Source organism: Antechinus flavipes, chromosome 4 (assembly GCF_016432865.1).
Source record: "Antechinus flavipes isolate AdamAnt ecotype Samford, QLD, Australia chromosome 4, AdamAnt_v2, whole genome shotgun sequence".
Lineage (NCBI taxonomy): Eukaryota > Metazoa > Chordata > Mammalia > Dasyuromorphia > Dasyuridae > Antechinus > Antechinus flavipes.
The window spans coordinates 383345625-383365942 of NC_067401.1; the positions used below are offsets into that span (position 1 = coordinate 383345625).

Genomic DNA, 20318 nt, shown 5'->3' on the forward strand with positions numbered 1-20318 from the left:
TTGAAGTTGTCTGAAAAGTGGGGATATAATAGTGTTGGTTGTTGAAATAAATCATTCCAGTTGTGAGGATCAAATGAAATGATGTCTATGGTTTGGGGATTAGAAAACTCCAATAGAAACTATTTTTATTACAAGTCTGTCTAAATTTGTGGACAGGATCGGCTGTTTAAACATCTTTCTGTGAATACTAGAATTTTAGAGCTTGAAGGTACCTTAGAGATGATTTAGTCTAGCCCTTTTATTTTAAAGATAACAAAATTAGAAACTCCAATAGAAACTAATTTTATTAGGAGTCTGTTAAACTTGTGGACAGGATTGGCTGTTTAAACATCTTTCTATCTGTGAATATTAGAATTTCAGAGCCTGAAGGTACCTCAGAGATCATCTTATCTAGCCCTTTTTATTTTAAAGATAAGAAAAATGAGATAAGGGCATATGGCCAATTTGTGGCGGGTCTAGAACTGCGCCAGGTAGGTGACTGTAGACTTCAGTCTTCCTTATTATTCTATAAATGGGAAGCCTTATACATTACTCTCAGGCTATTTTATTATTTTTTATGTTTAGATAGGGGAGAAAAGTCTTGAGCTCCTTAGCAGAGGGCAATGTACCAACTGGGCTTTCTCTCTCCCTCACGGGAGACAAGGCTGGGTTGGCCAGCCTGACAGACACACTCTGCTTGGTTTGTAGCCTGGATTGGCCTCTGATGGGTGGAGGAACTGAAGGAAGAGACACAAGGGAAGAAGGGAGAAAAGTGGGTAGCAGCACCTCCATTCCTCACGATGTGAACCTCAGCCGGAATTCCGTCACCTCCTGGTCCCGTGGCCCGAATCTGTACTAGGGCATGGCTGGAATCTTCAGGGACGGAGATCTCTATCCAGTTCTTGTTGGCCAAATGGAGAATGGGGGCTGAGTGTAAATCATTCCGGTACAGCATCTGGCAGGAAAGACCTCAGGGTTGCTCTCTGGCTTCCGGAGCCAAATATTATCTTCAACAACTTAGGAAAATGAGTGCTGTTATTATCCCCATTTTATTGATGAGGAAATCGAGGTAGGTGGCAATTGCCCAGGGTCACAACCTAGGCAAATGTCTGAGGTTGGATTTTAATTCAGATCTTCCTGTCTTTAGGCCCATTGTACCATCTACCTAACATTTAATGGCATAGATTTCTTGAAATCCTTCTCTTTGTCAGGATACCCCAGATTCTGAATTTCTCTTCTCTTATCAAGACTGGGTCCTTCTTCTTAGATGGACTACTCAAAGAGTTGTGGAAAGGATTTCAGAGGTCATCTCTCCTATCCTTCCCTATTTCTACCTATCCCTGACCTTTCAAGGTTATTCAACCTCTTCTTAAAGACTTCTAGCAACAGGGTTCAAGTTATTTCTCTCCAGCCTATCCCACTTTTGGATAGCTTGAAACAGTAGGAATTATTTGGAATAACTTTGCATTTTCAGTATGTTCTTCTTGTCATATATATTTTTAATGCATTATTATTTTTTTTCTTAGACAATTGGGGTTTAAGTGACTTGCCTAGGGTCACACAGCTAGGAAGTGTTAAGTGTCTGAGGACAGATTTGAACTCAGGTCCTCCTGACTTCAGGACTGGTGCTCTATCCACTGTATCACCTAGCTGCCCCCAGTGATGTATTTTAGAAACTTCTTATAACCAGTGAATGGTAGATGGGTGACATGGTAGATAAGAGTATGGAGTATGGAATGTAGAGTCAGGAAGGTGTGATTTCAAATCCAGCCATATACACTTGTTATATGATCATAATTAAGTCATATAACCCTCTGATTGTCTCAGTTTCCTCATCTGTAAAATGAGAACAATAGCACCAACTTAACAGGATTATTGTGAGACTCAAATAAGATTAATATTTGGAAAGTGCCTCAAAAACCTTATAATGTACACATGCGTTTATATACATTCATATATAATAAAGTTTTTTTTAATACATATAGTGGAAGGGCCCAGAGTGACCTACCTTTATTCTATCACCCCCCCAACCCAAGCCATGTTCTTGTGGGTTTTGCTTTCATTCCTTTCCCCATCTTTCAGTTGATTTTTTAAAATTTTATTTTTCCCCAATTACATGTAAAAATAAAATTTCACATTTTTTTCTTTTAAATTTTGAGTTCCAAATTCTATTCCTCCTTCCCTCCTCTCAATTCCCACTCTATGAGACAACAATCTGATATGTTATATGTGTACAATCATATAAAACATTTTCACATTTTCATGTTAGTCATTTTGTGGAAGAAATTTTTTTGTATGTTATCTTCTCTCATTAGAATGTAAATTTGACAGGGATTGCCTTTTTCATATATATTTGTGTCCCCACTACTTAGCATAGTGATAGATATGTAAGTACTTAATAAATGTTTATTTCCTTCCTCCCTTCATGATAGAGGAATATAAATATTCTCTCTCTCTCTGACTCTGTCTCTATGTCTGTCTTTGTCTCTGTCTTTCTCTGTCTCTCTTCCTTCTTTTCCCTTTCTCTGTTTTCTTTCTCTGTCTGACCAGTAATAACTCCCTGACTCAACGCTAGTGGCTTCCTGTTCCCTCTAGTATAAACTCTAAACCCCTCTAATAGTTTGTAAAAGTCCTTCACCCCCCTGGGCCCAAGCTCTCTTTCCAGTCTGGACATTACTCCTTGTCTTGCAGCACTCTGTGTTCCAGTCGACCAGACCTTTCATTTGTTTCTTTGTCTAGCCACCCCAGATTTCCCAGATTACACGATGTCCTCATCTCCACCTCATAGTCCTTCTCTCTTCCTTTAAAATATACTTTAATCATCATTTTCTGAATCCACATTCTTTTGATTTCTCCCAAATACCAGTGGCTTCCTTCCTAAATTATCTTGCTCCTAACTATTTGTCTATATTTGTATGGAATGTATGGTGAATATTCACTTTGTATTTATGCTGTATATTTTTATATATATTTGTCTCATTAGAGACTAACTAGTAAAGAGTGTTTTCCTCCTTTAGTCTTTTATCCCTGTCTGGCACATAACAAGAGCTTAAAAATATTTGATTGCTCCTAGTGCTGCCCACTGAAAGAATTTAAATGAAGAGCATTATCAGTGAATAAGCACGTCCTAGAATTTTCAGGACAACCGCAAACTTCTGGGATACCAGAGCTACTGTCTGCCTGCCTCTAGCTGTTAACCACCCCATGCAGTTACTTTGAGATTTCTTTTCTAATGCAAATTTAACCCCACTCCCAATGATCCATTTTGGTTTCTCGTGACCCTCAGAATCAGTAAATGTTCCCAAATCCCTCTTCCTGTACTAGATAGGTCCTGGTCCTTAGTGGAAGCGCAGAAGAAGCTGGTACTTTCCATCCCTACTCTAGGGGTTCCCTGGTAGGGAACTCACCTTGTAGCCAGTGACCGCAGACTCGTTTCGTTGCGGGATGACTGGATCCCACTTAATGTTGAGACTGGAACTGGAGAGTGTCCAGGAGATATTCCCTGGAGGTCGCCTGGGAGCTGAAACAGATGGGGTGGGAACAGAGAGCGGTCATAGGAGCGGAGAAAGGGGGCACTTTTTTCCTCAGTCACCCTCCCCCAGGCACATCAGCATCTGCCTTCAGCAAAGATGCTCAGAGGCTCCCCTTTCATCAAAAGGGCCCAAGGCCTTGGTCGCTGAGGCTCAATGTCACCATTTGTGGACCAGCACCTGCGCGCTCAGCAGGGATGGGCCCTCCCCAGTCCCTGGGCTCATCCAGGTGAGCGCTCGGGCTATAGACTCACGGGGCTTCATGGTGGTGGCGTTGGTGGAAGGGCTGGCGGGCCCCGTGCCTGCCCTGTTGTAGGCCCGAACTGTCACGTGGTACTTGGTGTTGGGCTGCAGGCCAGTGACCCGGGCAGTGGTGTCCAGCCCGGCCGTCCTGACACGATCGGCTGCTGCCTCTTTATCTCCGTCTTTCCAATAGCGGATCTACAGAAGCCGGAACACCCAGATTATCCCCAAACATTTCCCCAAAAGCCTGGCGCGGGTGACTGAGCGGTGACTCTAGGGCATCCTGGGAGATGGACAACGAATGCTCAGCCTCATGTAATGAAGGTCCCAGGAAATCATGCAATCCCATAATGTTGTAAAAAAATTACCCTGGCATGGATTCTGTCAATATAAAGTTATTATTAAATAAAAGAAAAAAAATCAAGCCTAAAAAAAAAAAAAAAGAAAGAAATCATGCAATCCCAGAGCAGGAAGGAGTCTTAGAAATCAACTTTCTCACAGATGAACAGACAGAGGTCCAGAGCGGTTTCTCCAGGAAGCGTTTCCTAGGAGCCACATCCATATCATGAACTGGACTATGATATACTTGTCAATTATCCCATTACCCCAGTTATCCCACTGCGTTCACTAACACTAACTTTGGGATAGTGCTCAGCACATGCAAACTAATTTTTAAAATGTCTATTTATCATTACTACCATCCATAAGTATTCCATTTTCAAGTTCAAGAACTCTAACCTTCCTTTATCATAATCTTTTCTCTTTTTATCCCTCCTTTCTTTCCATTTTTTTTCTAGACTTACTCTTCACCTTTACCATGACCTCCAGTTCCTCCATCTCTTAGACTCTCAGGCTATTTATCACTTTTGCTCTAGCTACACTTTCTCAAGTGTTCAATTCTATGCCTTATACTTGAAAACCCTTTTTTTCTATCTTATTGTTGATCATTCTTTGCTAAATCTTAACTTTGAATTACTTCACTATTCATCTTCTCTCCTACTATTGAACATTATATTAAATGGAACTAGGGGAAATGAGAAAATTTGAGTGGATCCAAATAATTAATCACAACTAGACTCTTACTGTTGTCAAGCAATTCTTTCAGTTGATTTCCTAATCCCATTCAAATCTCTTCTCCAAGCCTCTCCTACTGTTTTTCTCCCCATCTCTTCTCAGCTAAAGATCTCACCTAATATTTCCTCCAAAATTTGAGCACATATATCTAGAATTCCTTCTTCCTGACATCTCTGATTATCTTCGCCTTCTCAATATGTTTATTCCCATATCCTCCTGTCTTTCCCAAAAGAATGCTCTCTCTCTCTCTCTCTCTCTCTCTCTCTTTCACTCTCCTTCCTCTTCTGTCTCTCCTCTCTCCTCTTCTGTCTCTGTCTCTTTGTCTCTCCTCTCTCTCTTCTGTCTCTCCTCTTTCTTCTCTTCTGTCTCTCTATCTGTCTCTGTCTTTTCTGTCTCTTCTCTCCTCTTGTCTCTCTCTCTTTTTTCTCTTCTGTCTCTGTCTCTCTGTCTCTCTCCAATCCCATATCACCAACAGCATCTTTCTCTGTTTGCAACCTTGGTATTATTCTTAACGCTGCCCTTTTCTCCATACTTGATAAGATCCAGTGGCTTCCTATTACTTCTAGGATTAAATATCAGCTGTTCTGTTCTTAGGCCCCTTTGGATTTTTCCAGTCTCACCCTTTTCTTCCATCTCTGAAAGTCTACAACCCAGACATACTGGCCTGCTTGATGTTCCTCACACAAGACATTTCAACTCTCTTGTCCCTGTGCTTTTGGTCTGGCTGTCTCCATGCCTGGAGTGCTTTCTCCTATGTGCCACCTCCTGAGGAGGTCTTTCTTGTTTATGGTACCCTCGCCTCTGAGTCTATTGTCCATCTATTTTGTAGTCATTTTGCATCCACATATATATTTTTATATGTACATATATGTAGGGAAAAGTGTGTGTGTGTGTGTGAAGAGGGGGTTATCTTTCCTATTAGAATGGAAGCTCCTTGAGGGTAGAGACTGTTTTTGCTTTTTCTTCTATCCACACAGTATTTAGCACTGTATCTACTACAGACTAGGTGCTTAATAAATGCTTGTTGGTTAATTAATATTCAGGAAGAGAAAATCACAGAAAAAAATGACCTTCCCTTATACTGGGCAAGATGCTTTCACATTTTTCATCTTATGGGGCTCATATAACAATGTAAGAAAAATGGGATAGGAATTATGTTCTTTTTACAAATGAGGAAACTAAGGTACCAAAAAAATGAACTTGAATTCTCTCAGGTGCCGGGCGCCAAGTAAGGTAGAAACCAGGACTTGAACGTACTTGTCTCTTGACTTGAAAACCAGTGTTCCTGTTGTATTTTCAAACCAATGGTAACTGACTATTCAACTATATTCAGTTTTGCATTATCCACAACATGGGGCATTAAGAATTAATAGCAGAGTTCAAAATTTGGATGGCTCTTTTATCTCATGGAAAGTAAAGTGGATAGAGCACTGGTCCTGGAGTCAGGAAGACCTGAATTCAAATTCAGCCTCAGACACCTACTGGCTGTGTTATCCTACAGGGCTACAGGGAAGACACCACTGAGTTCTAGAGTTCCCAGGTGCAGCTCTGGCAGAATAAAAATTTTAAGGGGATCATGGTGTTTTTTGAAGGGATCCAAATTCACCTCCTCTCTCCTGTCTGTGTAGGGCCAGAACCTCCTGGGTCTCATCCAGGGATGTGGAGAATTGGATAATTGGGATGCGGGAGTTTCTGGTAATGGCTTCACATCTTGAGGGATAGAGACCTAGCTATTCCTCCTACCTGCCATCTGGTTGAAAGCGGGGAGCAAAGCTTACCTCATAACCTAGGAGGACCCCGTTCATATCGTCCTGATGTACTGGTTCCCACATCACATCCATCTCCGAGGACAAAGTTCCCTTGGCTTTGACTTTGGCTGGGGCTACCCTGGGCTCTGTAGATCAATATGGGAAGTGATTAGGTTGTTGGGGTTACCCAGTGTTGTATATATGAAAGCCCTACACTTAGAACTGGGGTCTTTCCTCTGCTACAGATTTTTCCCTAGGGTCCATTTGTAGGAACCAACCCTTCCCCAGATCCTTGGGGATCCTAAGGTAGAACTCCAAAGCAGCCAGATAGTCACACACTCGCTGTGGAACCAGGGCATTTTCCTGGTAGCCATCTTATATTGCCCAGCCATTCTCACCAGCTGCATACAAACAAGGCCCAGAGCTAATTCCTTTTTGAAGGCTTTAGTGTTTTCTCAGGACTTGACTGATCAGGATGGGAGATTGTTGGGGAAGAAATATCAAATGCTAAATGCAAAGTCAGCTTACAAGAGAAGGTGGGAACCCTGGGGCTGCAGCCTACCTTCCTCAGCAGAGTACACAGTGGTGGTGAGGCTCTCAGGTCCCTCTCCCTGGCGGTTGTATCCCCGGATCTTTACTTCGAAGGGCGTATAGGGCCGGACACTTTCATTACGATAAACAAAGTGTAGGGCGTCAGCGTGGGAGACCTTGGCCTTCTGCCAGTCTGAGCTGCCCTGTCTGCGGAAGGACAGCAGGTAGCCAAAGCCTTCTCCATTCTGGTATTCCCGTAACATCGGCTGCAGAGGTGTAAGAGTATGGGGTTAGAGGGCGCAGGACCTCATGGGGAATTGGGGGCAAAGGACCTGCCTTAAAACCTGGCATTGCTACCTATTATACTTGGGCTCCCTATCTTTGGGATGAGGGAGTGAGATGATGTCTTTGGTTCCTTCCAATTCCAATTAACCCTCAGGATTATTTATATGATTTATATGTCTAGGATGGGCAAGACCAAAGACATTGACAACGAGTTCTGTGACAATGGCAGAGTATAAAAGATAAAAGTATAAAAGTATGTGTACTGAGTAGCCTTCAGCTGTTACTTGGCAATCCCTAGAATTCTCCCTTCTCTCTAGCTCTCATGTCTCCTAAAATTCTGCTTGCATGAGGAGAAGAGGAGGTCAAAGTGCAGTACACTAACTGGCTCTGTATTCATAAGGACTCAATTTCAAATCATTATATTTATTTTTATGTGTATATTTATATTATTTATAAAATAGATGAACCAAGGTTTTGGTTTGAAAGATGGTATACCTATCTAGTTTTATAAAAACTTATAAGACATTTAAGGATTTTCTATAATATCCTATAATATCCTATAATGCCTCTGCTACTGGCTGTGTGATCCTGAGCAAGACACTTAACCTCTGTCTGCTTCAGTTTATTCATTTGCAAAATGAGAGAGGGGTAGACTCAATGACCTCTAAGATTCCTACCAGCTCTAAATCTGTGATCTATGAGCAGGACTTATTCCTAAAGCCAAGGTCTCTCTTCTGCTCACCGTCCAGTTGATAATGAGTTCACCAGGGGCACCGCCTCCTCCACTGAGTCCTGAGGGTGCTACCGTGGGAGCTATAGGGAGCGTTAAGAGACATAAATATGAGCTGTTAATAACACACCACTAGGGGATGCGGGAAAACGGGGACACTGATGCATTGTTGGTGGAGTTGTGAACTGATCCAACCATTCTGGAGAACAATTTGGAACTATGCCCAAAAAGTTATCAAACTGTGCATACCCTTTGATCCAGCAGTGTTTCTATTGGGCTTATACCCCAAAGAGATACTAAAATAGGGAAAGGGACCCGTATGTGCCAAAATGTTTGTAGCAGCCCTGTTTGTAGTGGCTAGAAGCTGGAAAATGAATGGATGCCCATCAATTGGAGAATGGCTGGGTAAATTGTGGTATATGGATGTTATGGAATATTATTGCTCTGTAAGGAATGACCAGCAGGATGAATACAGAGAGGCTTGGAGAGACCTACATGGACTGATGCTAAGTGAGATGAGCAGAACCAGGAGATCATTATATACTTCGACAACGATATTGTATGAGGATGTATTCTGATGGAAGTGGATTTCTATGACAAAGAGACCTAACTGAGTTTCAATGGATAAATGATGGACAGAAACAGCTACACCCAAAGAAGGAATACTGGGAAATGAATGTGAACTATTTGCATTTTTGATTTTCTTCCCGAGTTATTTTTACCTTCTGAATCCAATTCTCCCTGTGCAACAGGAGAACTGTTCAGTTCTGCAAATATGTATTGTATCTAGGATATACTGCAACATATTTAACATATATAGGACTGCTTGCCATCTTGGGGGGTGGTGGAGGGAGGGAGGGGAAAAAATCGAACAGAAGCTAGTGCAAGGGATAATGTTGTAAAAAAAATTATCCTGGCATGGATTCTGTCAATACAAAGTTATTATTAAATAAAATAAAATTTAAATTAAAAAAAAATAACACACCACTTTCTGAACAGCCATATTGAGGAAATCATGTAGAGCCAGCTTTTAAATTGTGGGTGACAATCTCTTATGGGGTCTTGTAATTGAATGTAAGGGTCACAAAATTATGATTTATTTTTCAGTAAATGTTTGATTTGTATACCAATTTTATATACCTATATACCCAGAAGTCACGTAAAAATTTCTTGGTTGAAAAGGGGTCACGAGTTGAAAAAGTTTAAGAAGCTCTGGTATAGAATTCTTAGAGCTCTATAGATAGGATCAACAACTGTTAGTGGGCAAAGAGGGAGCAAAGAAGCTCTACCTGAGCCTTCTAGGATCCAGCTGGACAAATTCTTTGTTTTTCTAATCGGCAGAGGCCAACTAGAATTACCTCTAAGCTAACTAAGAAGAGAGAACAACTTAAATGGCAATTAAATTAAACAAATAAACAAGGAAAACCGTTTAGTTTTGGTCCTAGAGTACATTATTTCCTCCTTTTCTTCTGCTTGAGCCAATGAATTTTTATTCGTTTCTTTTGGTTTTAGATCACATACATTTCTCAGTACATCCCTTTCCTTTCCCTCCCAACAGCCATTTCTTATAAATATATAACCATGAGGGTTGAGTCCATCAATCAAGTTATTCTATCCCATTCTGTGTGGGAACGTGTTTTGCTGTAAATGCTTATTTGTTACAAGTACTTCATTTTCATTTTATTTTTCAAAGGCGAGAGGGAAAGAACATTGATTTTTGTAAATTGAAAAAATGTAATTAAAAAAAAAAAGAAAACCATTCCCAAATCCCTCAGGGTTGACCTCAGACCCTTGATGGAACAAGCACCTGAGCTCTAGGCACCTCCCTGTAGTGAATAAAAAAGACTCAAAAAAAAAGTAGAGGGGAAAGGTCAACAAAACTAATTAACACAATGAAAAAGTCTGATGTTCCATATAATGTTCTATACTGCAAATTTCCACCCCTCCTAAAAAAAAAAAAAAAGGGAGAGTATTTCCCTCCCCATCTTGCCTAGTCTGATATTAAAATGAGACTAAATTTCCTGAGCTAACAGGGGGCAGAGAAAAGGGCAATTAGATGCACATAAAAAACCTATATTTTAAGACTATGGTTTTGGTATCTGTGTAAAGGATGAACTGGAATGGAAAGATACTTGAAGATGGGAAACCTATTAGAAGTCTTGCAATGTACAGGTGAGAGTTAATGAAGGACTGAATTAGTGTGGTCTAACTGTAAGGATGGATTAAAAAGAAGTGGACGGATTTGAGAAAATGGTGAAGACAGAATTAGCAACTTTTGGTAGTGATTACATACATTGGGTAAAGGAAGAGAGAAGAGTTGAGTTAACTCTTAGGTTGCAGGGGTAAGCTGTTGAAGGTAGAAATGGCAATATAAGATAGGGTGGAGGAGCCCAGGACTAAAATGTTTCTTCAGATAAACCACGAAGTGGAAGATAATTTAACATTATAGAGAAAGCTGGTAGAAGAGCTGGAGGGAGAGGTGAATGAAGACAGAGATGGAAGTCTGTGAAATCAAATTGTGCAGAATATGGAATGGATGATCACCAACAGGCTCACCAAGTTCTGGACTACCTCTTCAAAATCTGAAAGCAGTCAACTAAGAATCAGTGAAAGGAAGTCTTGCTTCCAGAAGGTGGCAACTGAAAATGGTAGTACCAGATCAAATAGGAAGATGTTTCAAAACATAGAGAACCACAGAATTACATAATTTCATAGATGGAAATAACTTCAGTGGCTACGTGCTTCATTGTATACATAAACCAAGATGCCCTCTATAGCATACCCCTATCTCCCCCAGTCCCTAAAAGGCTCACTGAGCCTCCACTTGAAGATTTCAACCAGCTCCCCTTGCCCCCCCAAGGCAGTTTCTCCCTTTGGGTGGCTCTAATTTTTAGGAAGATATTTCTTATAAGAAGCAACACTTTGCTTCTTTGCAACTGAATGGCATTTGAGAGTCTGAGAGTTAGAAAAGATCTCAGCAGCTATATAGGCTAGTCCAAACACAAAAATAATCTCTAATGTAGCCTATAGAATATGTAGCCATCTAACCTCTATCTTTTTGTTTTAATTCTGTCCTATAAGGGGCACAAAAAACAAGCTGAGTCTCTTTTATATGAGAGTCCTTCAAAAATATGATAATAGCCATCTTTTTGTTCCTACACACACACATACATACATACACAGTCACTCTCTATCTAGACTATCACTCACATTTTAGGAAAAACACAGATAGGAGAGACATAGCTATTTTCCAATATTCAAAGGCCCATGATAGGAAATACTAGTATGATAATAACACTTAGCATTTACATAGTAATTTAAGATTTGCAAAGTACTGTGCTAATATATTGCATCTGGCAGGAGAATTATTCTTGTTTTGAATAATTAAGAGCAAAGGATGGAAGTGACAGTGGGGTAGATTTCTATGAGGTAAAGAAAAACTTGAGAAAATACAATAAAAAAAACTTCTTAATAATTTAGAGCCATCGTGGATGGAAGTTGGATTCTCCATTACTGGAGGTCTTTCATGCAGAGATGGAATGAGTACTTGTCAAGATATTGAAGAAGGAATTCTTTCCTAGATAAGAGCTCTCTTCTACTGCTGAGATTCTATGACTTATTCTTTCTGTGAATATAGCTGGTAAGGAGTGGATAGTGGAGGGGACAGTGTGATTCTTTATCAAAACATTCTTCTTGGACATTAGCTATCTGAGTGGTGAAAAGTAGGAAAGGGAGATACAGCCTAACCTCCCTCTCTCATCAATTTATTTCAATGTCCCCGGGCTCCCACCAATATTACTGAATCAAAGAATCCAATAGGAGGAGCCCTCACAGATCATCTAGGTCATCAGATCTTCCCCCCAAGACAGGCAAGCCCTTCAGTGAACTCCTCTTTAAATCTACATTCCAAGAGTCCTAACTCATATCCAGGGCTTTTTCCTTTTCACCCCTCCCCTACTGGAGTGCCAATGTCTCTGTCACCACCCTCATATTTCTTTCCAGAAAGTTCAAACCCCAAACCTGATTCTTTAGTCCGGATTTTACTAGAGGGTCCACTGGGCTCTCCTGTGCCTAGGATGTTGCTGGCAAGGACCCGGAACTCATAGTCCATCCAGGGGGTGAGACCCAGAACCTGGGCAGTCTCTGCATTCCCCTCAATATTGGCAGGATCTGTAAGGCAAGCAAACCACAACATTCTAGCTATCCACCATTCTCTGAATATAGCATGATTTAGTGAGAAGATCATTGGACTAGGAATAAGGAGATTCATCTTCTAGTCTGTTTTGCCACAAGTAATGAAAATAATACCAATAATGAATTATGTCAATAAGAATTATAATAATTAACATTATCAATAAATAGCTAGAATTTATATAGTGTTTTAAAGATGCCCAAAACATTTTACACATCATCTCATTAGATGAAGACTGTATCAATGGGAGTGAAAGGGGAAGCAGGAGTAAGATGACTTAGAAATAAAAGTAAAATAAATATTTTTATTAAAATATTGGAAATATGCCAGTATATATTTCACAATCAGCTCTCCAAAAGGCTTTAACTATGACACACTTGAAGTTTATTTTGTATTGTTAACATTTTTTTCTATCACTTTTTTCTTTATTAAATTTATTTTATTTGAAAAAAATGGAGTAAGAAAAAAAAAACAGAAAAGGAATACAAAACAAAATAAAGCAAAACAAAAGAGAACATTATCATGTGCCCAGTAGAACATCAGGGAGGATTCAAAATATATAAAAACAAACTGCTAGATTAAGATGTATGTGTATGTATGTGTATTAGTATAAGAAATTATATTCATGAATGTGCACTTTTTCTTCCTTATAATCCATCACTTTCCATCTAGACATCAGCAAAACAATAAAGACCCAATTTGAAATATTTGCCAATTTGGGGGTATAAATGCTTGAACTTGTCAGTTGGCTGTTGTGAGTATTCAAAATGGTTCCAGTACATCCCAATTGAATTGAGCCTCACAATAATCCTGGGAGATAGATGCCATTATTATTTCCATTTTACAGATGAAGAAATAGAGACTGAGAGGATCTGAGAGTTAGTGAATGAAGTGGGAATTCAAATTCATATCTTCCTGTCTTCCAAGTCTGACACTCTATCCACTACATCGCCCAGCCCCCTAACTTGCTGTGTGAAATTGGATCTTACTTTGCCTTTCTGGTTCTTACTTTCCTTCTCTCTAAACGGAGGACATTGTAGGCAGTTTCTAAGATTCCTTCTAGCATCAATGCTCTAGGTGTCTATAGTTCTAGGTGTTTGCTCTGAAACTTTCCAGATATGCATTTTAGTTCACAACCATTTCCCATTTGAGATACCCTCCTTTCCTCCTGTTCCCTATTTCTACAAACCTCATTCATTCCTTTAAGGTCTAGTTTAAATACTGCTTCTTTCATGAAATCTTCCTTGATTTCCTCCATGAGGATGTGATGGCTCCTCTTATGAAGTTTCATAGCATTCTATTTATAGATACCATGGTAGAGTAGAGAATGCAACTTAGAGTTGAATCACAGGACCAAATCTCTAAAGGTTTTAGGTTATATCTAGCCCAATCTACTCATTTTACAGATGAGGAAAGAGAGGTTCAAAGATATAAAGTAGGTTTTAGTTTTGCTTCTGTTACTTATGGACTTGGACAAACAGCTTTTTCTCTCTGTACCTGAGTGTAACCTCATCTAATCTGCAAAATGGGAATAATGGTATCTGCAATCAATCTATCTTTGAAGGATGGCTGAAAAACAAATAAATAATATTCATGTGAAAAGGAGACAATTATGATCATAAAATTTAGCACTAACTGCTAAAGGAGGAAAGAAGAGGAAAAGGAAGAGGATGAATAAAAGAAGGAGGGGGAGGAAGAGGAGAAACAGAAGGGGCTAGGGAAGGTAGGAGTAGTGCTATTTTCACTAAGTTTCTGAGAGCATAAATAGTGTTTTATTTATCTTTGCATCTCCCTCAGCACTTTCTACAAGTTAATGCACACACTAGGTATTTAATATGTATTTAATGAATGAATGAATGGACTTGATGAATACAGAGAGTTGTGATGGAAGATGGCAGGAAAAAGGCTGCTAGATGGAGCGCTTAGAAGCCCATTTCCAGTGTGATACTTACTGGTGCGGACCTGCTTCCATTTCCCATCAGGCAGGGATCGGGCTTGGAGGGTGTACTTGGCGATCGGACTATGGTTGTCAAAGCCTCGGCTCCAAGTCAGTTGGACAGTGGTGTTGCTGATGTCCCTCACCACCACTCCACCAGGAGGACCTGGTGGACCTGGTATGGAATTGGAAGAGGATTAGGCTTAAAGATCCAGACCCCAGGCTGATTCAGGAGCCCGTCTTGAAGAAGTGCAATATCTTGATGAGTCATCCCTATTAGGATGTTTTAACAGGGGGTGTTTAGGAAGAAGGAAGCAGTCAGTATGTGTTTGTATTGTGTGGTGGGTACATACTCCAGAACAAAAACCTAAAAGGGACTTAGAGATGTCCAGCCAGGATACAAGATTATGGGCAATTTGTCTCCATAAGCTCAACTCCTTAACAAAATAAATTTTAAAAAAATTGTGGCCCCTGAAAAACCAGCCTTCACTCCTTTAGGGGCCATAGGAAAAGTAGCAGGAAACACCCTATTTTTGAGCCTCATTAGGAGAAACCCAGGTAAGAATTGGTGGAGGGAGGAGTGGAGATGGTAGCAGGGAACTGGCTCTGAGGGATAGCCAAATCCAAGTCAGTCACCTCGGACCAGAAGGGTCGCAGTCTCTGATGTGCTGTCTACTACAGTCTGGGCCATACATGTATACTTTCCACCATGGCGCAGCTGGGCATTCAGGATTGTCAGGTCCCCAATAGTTTCCTTCTGCATAGAGAGGAGACAGGGAAAAAATTAAGGTCAGAGGACGGCATTTAAAGGTGGAGGAAGTCCTGGGCTAAGAGGCAGGACACGTGTGGCTTGATTTTCAGTCCAGTGTCTTAGGTGACCCTGGGAAAAGCTCATGAAGCTCTGTAGGACTCAGCTTCCCCATGTGCTCAATGAAGAGATCCATACTAGGATAAACTAAAGTAATATATGGGAAAATATTTAGGATTGCAGTTTCTTAAAAATATATAGCTATTTTCCATTTGTTCACTTTACAAGGGGAAAAAGAAAGCATACAGTGTGGTGGTGAGGCAGAAAATCCCTAACTAACTACAGATAACCAAAACAAACTTAAGTATTTTGATTAGTCATTAGGCTAATAGGGACGGGGCAGGCATGTGGCAGCAGCTAGAAAGACCTTCCTGTTTCTATTTAGTCTAGGGTGGTACTAAAAAATGCACTGATAGTTGCCTGATACTAAGAAAATAGATACAAAAGCATGCTGGGTGGCAGGAGGATTTTGTATTAGATACAAAGAATCCACAGAGTGTTTCATTTACTAGCAGAGCCTTAAGAGATGGCTGGGTGAGAGAAATGGAGATCATTCATAAAAGGAGAATACTAGAAATTGCCTTTTCCTTTTTTAAAAAATGGTTTATTTAGTTTTTAAAAATAAAATCAGCCTCTAGTTTTATTAGTTCAATGGTTTTCTTTTTAAAAAAGAAAAATTATTTAAAAAATAGAAAAAAGGTGGCAGCTAGATGGTGCAGTAGATAGAGCACCTGTCCTGAAGTCAAGAGGACCTGAGTTTAAATATGGCCTCAGACACTTCCTAGCTGTGTGACCCTGGGCAAGTCACTTAACCCCAATTGCTTCAGGGAAAAAAATAGAAAAAAAGAAAAACACAAAAGGAAAACAAAATAAAATGGAACAGAAAAGAACATTATCATGTGCCCAGCAGAACATCAGGGATAGAAACTCCCTTTTCAATATAGCTCACAACAATCCTGTGAGGGAGGCAATAAAAATATTACTAGCCCTTTTTTAGAGATGAGGAAATTGAAACCAGAATTAAGTGACATACCTATGTCATGCAGCTACTAGATGTCAGAACCTGGATTCGAATTTAATCAATCAGGGTGGGATGAGAACAACGGTCAAGGATTAATGCCTCTCCTTGGTCCCTGGTCTTCTCAGTAGTAGGGAGGGGTCATTGAGAATGGCACTTGGCCTTAGGACTCACCAAGCTGGCTCTCCGGTAGTGGCCACCAGATTTATCAAAGTCAATGGGGAAGCCGTCTAGAGCCCAGGTGAAGGTGAGGTCCATGGTGGGGTCATGGGAGGCATGGCACTGCAGAGTCAGGTTCTCACCCAGATTGATGTCAGCGCTGGATGGTGCCAGGGTGATCTTGGTGGCATCTGACAAGGGGAGTGGGGGGGTAGGGGATGCCCAGGCAGAATGGAGTGAGAACATGTCTTAATCTGCATTACTGGGGTAGCCTGGGACAGGGCAAGGTAGGAGAATGTGCCATCAGTCCCAGCAATGGAACAGTTATGAATTGGTGCTCTTGCTTCACACAGCTTGGCAAATCAGGGTTCGGGCTTGGGACAGGATCAAACGTAACCCCTGGGTCAGCCCCCAAACCACCCCAGAAAGACATAAAACCAAGGATAGAAACTGGAAATAGAACTGGATGAAGAGGTGACACCTGATGGTAGCTGTACCAACTTATGTTGGTGCCTTATAATGTTTATTGAAATGAATTGAATCATTAAGGTTAACAGTAGCAGGATTGTCCCTCCTTCCTGACTTTCATTGTAGTCCCTACCTCGAACAGAGAGGATGCCAGTGCTGTTGGCTTTGCCCATGAAATTTTCTGCAAAGCAGGTATATTTTCCTTCATCTGACCGACTGATGTTCCGAAGGATCAAGGTACCATCTGGTGTGATGGTCACTCTGCATCAGAGAAAGAATGAAGAGAGCTAGAGATTGGCCCTTCTAAGGATATCCTGGGCTTGAAAGGGGTAGGACTCACCCCTGAGAACAGGGAGGAGGAAAAAAGATAAGGAGGCAGAGAAGGAAGAGGAGGTGTGAAGAAGGAAGAAGAGGAAGTAGGAGAAGAAGAACTGGGGTGAAGGAAGAGAACAAGGAATGGTCCAGGAAGCTCATACCTGCTACTATTGACTAAGATTTCGGTCCCTTTGCTCCACAGCACAATGGACTTTGGAGCTGACCTGGGCTGACAGGGAATGATAACTTCTCCCCCTCGAGCAGCTGGGATCAGACGCCTCACTGGATTCAGCCGGAAATCAGGGGCAAAAGCTGAAAAAAGAAGGAATTTTAACAGTGAGAACTCCCATAGTGACACTACTTAGAGCAAATAATTTAATTCACTTCATTTCCTAATATAAGAACAAACATCTTAACTAGAGCGCTCCAAAGTGGGATGTGCTGCCTTGGGAGGCTTCCTGTCACTTGAGCTATTCCAGTGAAAGTTGAATGAACACTTGTTGGGAATGCTTCTCAGTCAAGTTCAGATTGGATCTCATGACCTCTCAGAGAGTCTTTGCAAACTCTAAAATTTATGTCCAATGCAGTCACTATTCATTGCTATAGGAGATTTCAAAGAAAGGAGAGATCATTGTTGCCCTTGGGTAATCAGGGAAGACTTTATGGAGGTGATGAGAATTTAGCTGAGCTTCTTAAACTTTTTCCACTTGTGATCCCTTTTCATCCAAGAAATTTTTATATAACTCAGGATATATGTGTATGTGTGTGTGTGTGTGTATATATATATACACACACACACATATATAATATACACATAGAATATATACATTATACAATATATTTATATAATATATAATAGGTATACAAATCAAACATTTACTGATAATTAATCATAAAGAAATTTATTTTAATACAATTTTTGGTATACATAAAATTTTACCATTTATTGAAGATGAAAGTCAATTTGCATACTAATGAGATGATGTGCTTGGTTTTTTGTTTTTTGTTTTTTTTGCTGAGGATTATAGGGATTGTAACCTTGCCCAGCCAGGGTCACATAGCTAAGAAGTGTTAAGTGTCTGAGACCAGATTTGAACTCAGGTCCTTCTGACTTCAGGGCTGGTGTTCTATTTATTGCACCACCTACTTGCCCTGTGCTTGTTTATTTTTACATAAAGAATTAAATCTTGACAGAATATTTGATACATTTTACTGTTGTCAAATTTTTTGTGACCCCCCCACATTCAATTTTTGTGACCCTATACAGTTTAAAAAGCATTGGATTAGAGGATAGTAGTTTAGAGGTAAAAACACCAATTGATCAATCCCCTCACAGACTAGAACATTAGAACTTCATAGACGCTAGTGATGTTTGCATAGTAAAAATCTATAAGACTTATATGGTAGAAGAGGTAAAAATTTTCCTCTTTCCCCACAGCTGCTAAGCCAGTTGAAATCTGTTTTCTATGCTCACCACATCTACAGAAAGAACTATGAAGTCTGAATGCAGATCAAAGCATAGTGTTTTCACTTTTTTGTTGTTTTTCATGATTTCCCCCCTTTGTTCTGAGTCTTCCTTTATAACATGACTAATTTGGAAATAAATTTAACATGATTGTACATGTACAACATAGAGCAGATTGCTTGCCATCTTGGAGAGAGGGGAGGGAAGGGAGAGAGAGAGGGAAAAAAAGGGAGAGAGAGACACAAACTTGGAGTTCAAAATTTTATAAAGATGAAAGTTGAAAACTATCTTTACATGTAATTGATAAAAACAAAATACTATTAAGTAAAAAAAAACTATTTTCTTAACATTCTTACTTTATTTTCTGTGTCTTATTTTTAATAAAATTCACTCAGAAGTGACAAAATTTTAACAAATGATCAGTATTTATATGTATTTAATGAGTTTAAATTCATTTTGTGAAATCACAACTCCTGAAGTCCTAGTCTCTAATGCTGCCTGTACAAACTGTAGAAAAATTATTGCACTTTGACTGGATCATGAAATCTGTGCTTCCTCCCCAGGTGGAAGTGATAAAACTGAGAGATTGCAATTTTTACCTTGTACTGCCAGTTCAGCACTAGCATAGATAGTTCCATGCTTGTTTTCTGCTACACACTGGTACATGCCAGAGTCTTCCAGGACCAGTTTGGAGAATTTCAGATCCCCACCAGAAATCTCCACACGGTTCTATGTATGGATTGGAGAATAAAAAGGAGTAAAAAAGGACATAGTCATACCCATAAAAGAACCAGAGCAAGAGACCAGGGACTGAGATCCTTATGAAAGTTTTTTTTCAAAACCATTAATGTAAATCATTGGAAGATAGTATCAGGCAGTTATTTTTAAGTCATTCTGATTAGTTTATGGAATCAAAGCATAATGTTTAAAATTATAAAGATAACTCAATTCAACCCCTTCATTTTACAGATGAAGAAACTGAGACCCACAGAAACAAAGTGGATTATTCAGATCCACAGAGCTACTTAATGGTAGCTACCTGAGGTAGAACTATAATTTCCAAGCTGGGCATCTTTTCATTACACTGCAGGATGGGCCTTCTTGACCCATTCACTTGCTCATGGCTCTTGGCTCATGCTCACTAGCCAGCCTGAGGGAGTGGGCAAGTAACTATGTGCCAGGAACTCTGGAGCCTGCAGGACATAATCTTGATTTTCTTCCAACCACTCGTTTTGATAGGGTTTAACCCTCTTAGTAAGTGGGATTGCTTTGAATGTATCTCAGGGAGATATCTCCCCTGCTCTTCAGAGCAAAGCTACCTACCCACCTCTAAAACAATCCTACCTGGGAGGACAGGGGATCCCCATTCCGGAGCCACCGAATAGTGGGCCTTGGCTTGCCAGCAGCTGCACAACCCCAGCGCAGATTGGAGCCAATGTCAGCTTCGGTGTCTGAGATGACTTTGAGCCACTCAGGCTGAGCTGTGGGAGGGAGAAATGAGTGAGAGAGAGTTACAGACAGACACACACACACACACACACACACACACACACACACACACACAGACACAGCGAGACACAGAGAGAAAGAGACACACAGAGGGAGTCAGAGACAGAGATACAGAAGGAGGGGAGAGAGAGAGACAAAGAGAAAGAAACAGAGAGACAGACGGGGGGGGGGGAAGAGAGAGAGAGAGAGAGAGAGACAGACAGACAGACAGACAGAGACAGAGACAGAGAGAGCAGGTGCACGCGAGCTTTGTGGAGGTATTTTGAGGCTGTAGTGCCCATACTCGACAGCAGAGGGTATTAGAAGGATATTTAGAGATTAAAATGCA

General features: G+C 40.5%; 1 protein-coding gene across 3 annotated transcripts in view; it reads right to left on the reverse strand.

The window, feature by feature from the left end:
- Window positions 1-20318, reverse strand: part of CNTN2 (contactin 2) — a 57188-nt gene that overhangs the window by 5216 nt on the left and 31654 nt on the right. For all 3 annotated transcript variants that reach the window (XM_051998546.1, XM_051998545.1, XM_051998547.1), the window contains exons 9-22: window positions 19826-19962; window positions 19081-19210; window positions 17178-17328; window positions 16835-16962; window positions 16249-16424; window positions 14885-15005; window positions 14265-14423; window positions 12141-12290; window positions 8133-8203; window positions 7137-7371; window positions 6605-6720; window positions 3764-3950; window positions 3387-3499; window positions 766-934 (exon numbers count right to left, since the gene is read on the reverse strand). In XM_051998546.1, the coding sequence (XP_051854506.1) occupies window positions 766-934; window positions 3387-3499; window positions 3764-3950; window positions 6605-6720; window positions 7137-7371; window positions 8133-8203; window positions 12141-12290; window positions 14265-14423; window positions 14885-15005; window positions 16249-16424; window positions 16835-16962; window positions 17178-17328; window positions 19081-19210; window positions 19826-19962 (2043 nt within the window). The remainder of the gene's footprint in view (window positions 1-765; window positions 935-3386; window positions 3500-3763; window positions 3951-6604; window positions 6721-7136; window positions 7372-8132; window positions 8204-12140; window positions 12291-14264; window positions 14424-14884; window positions 15006-16248; window positions 16425-16834; window positions 16963-17177; window positions 17329-19080; window positions 19211-19825; window positions 19963-20318) is intronic.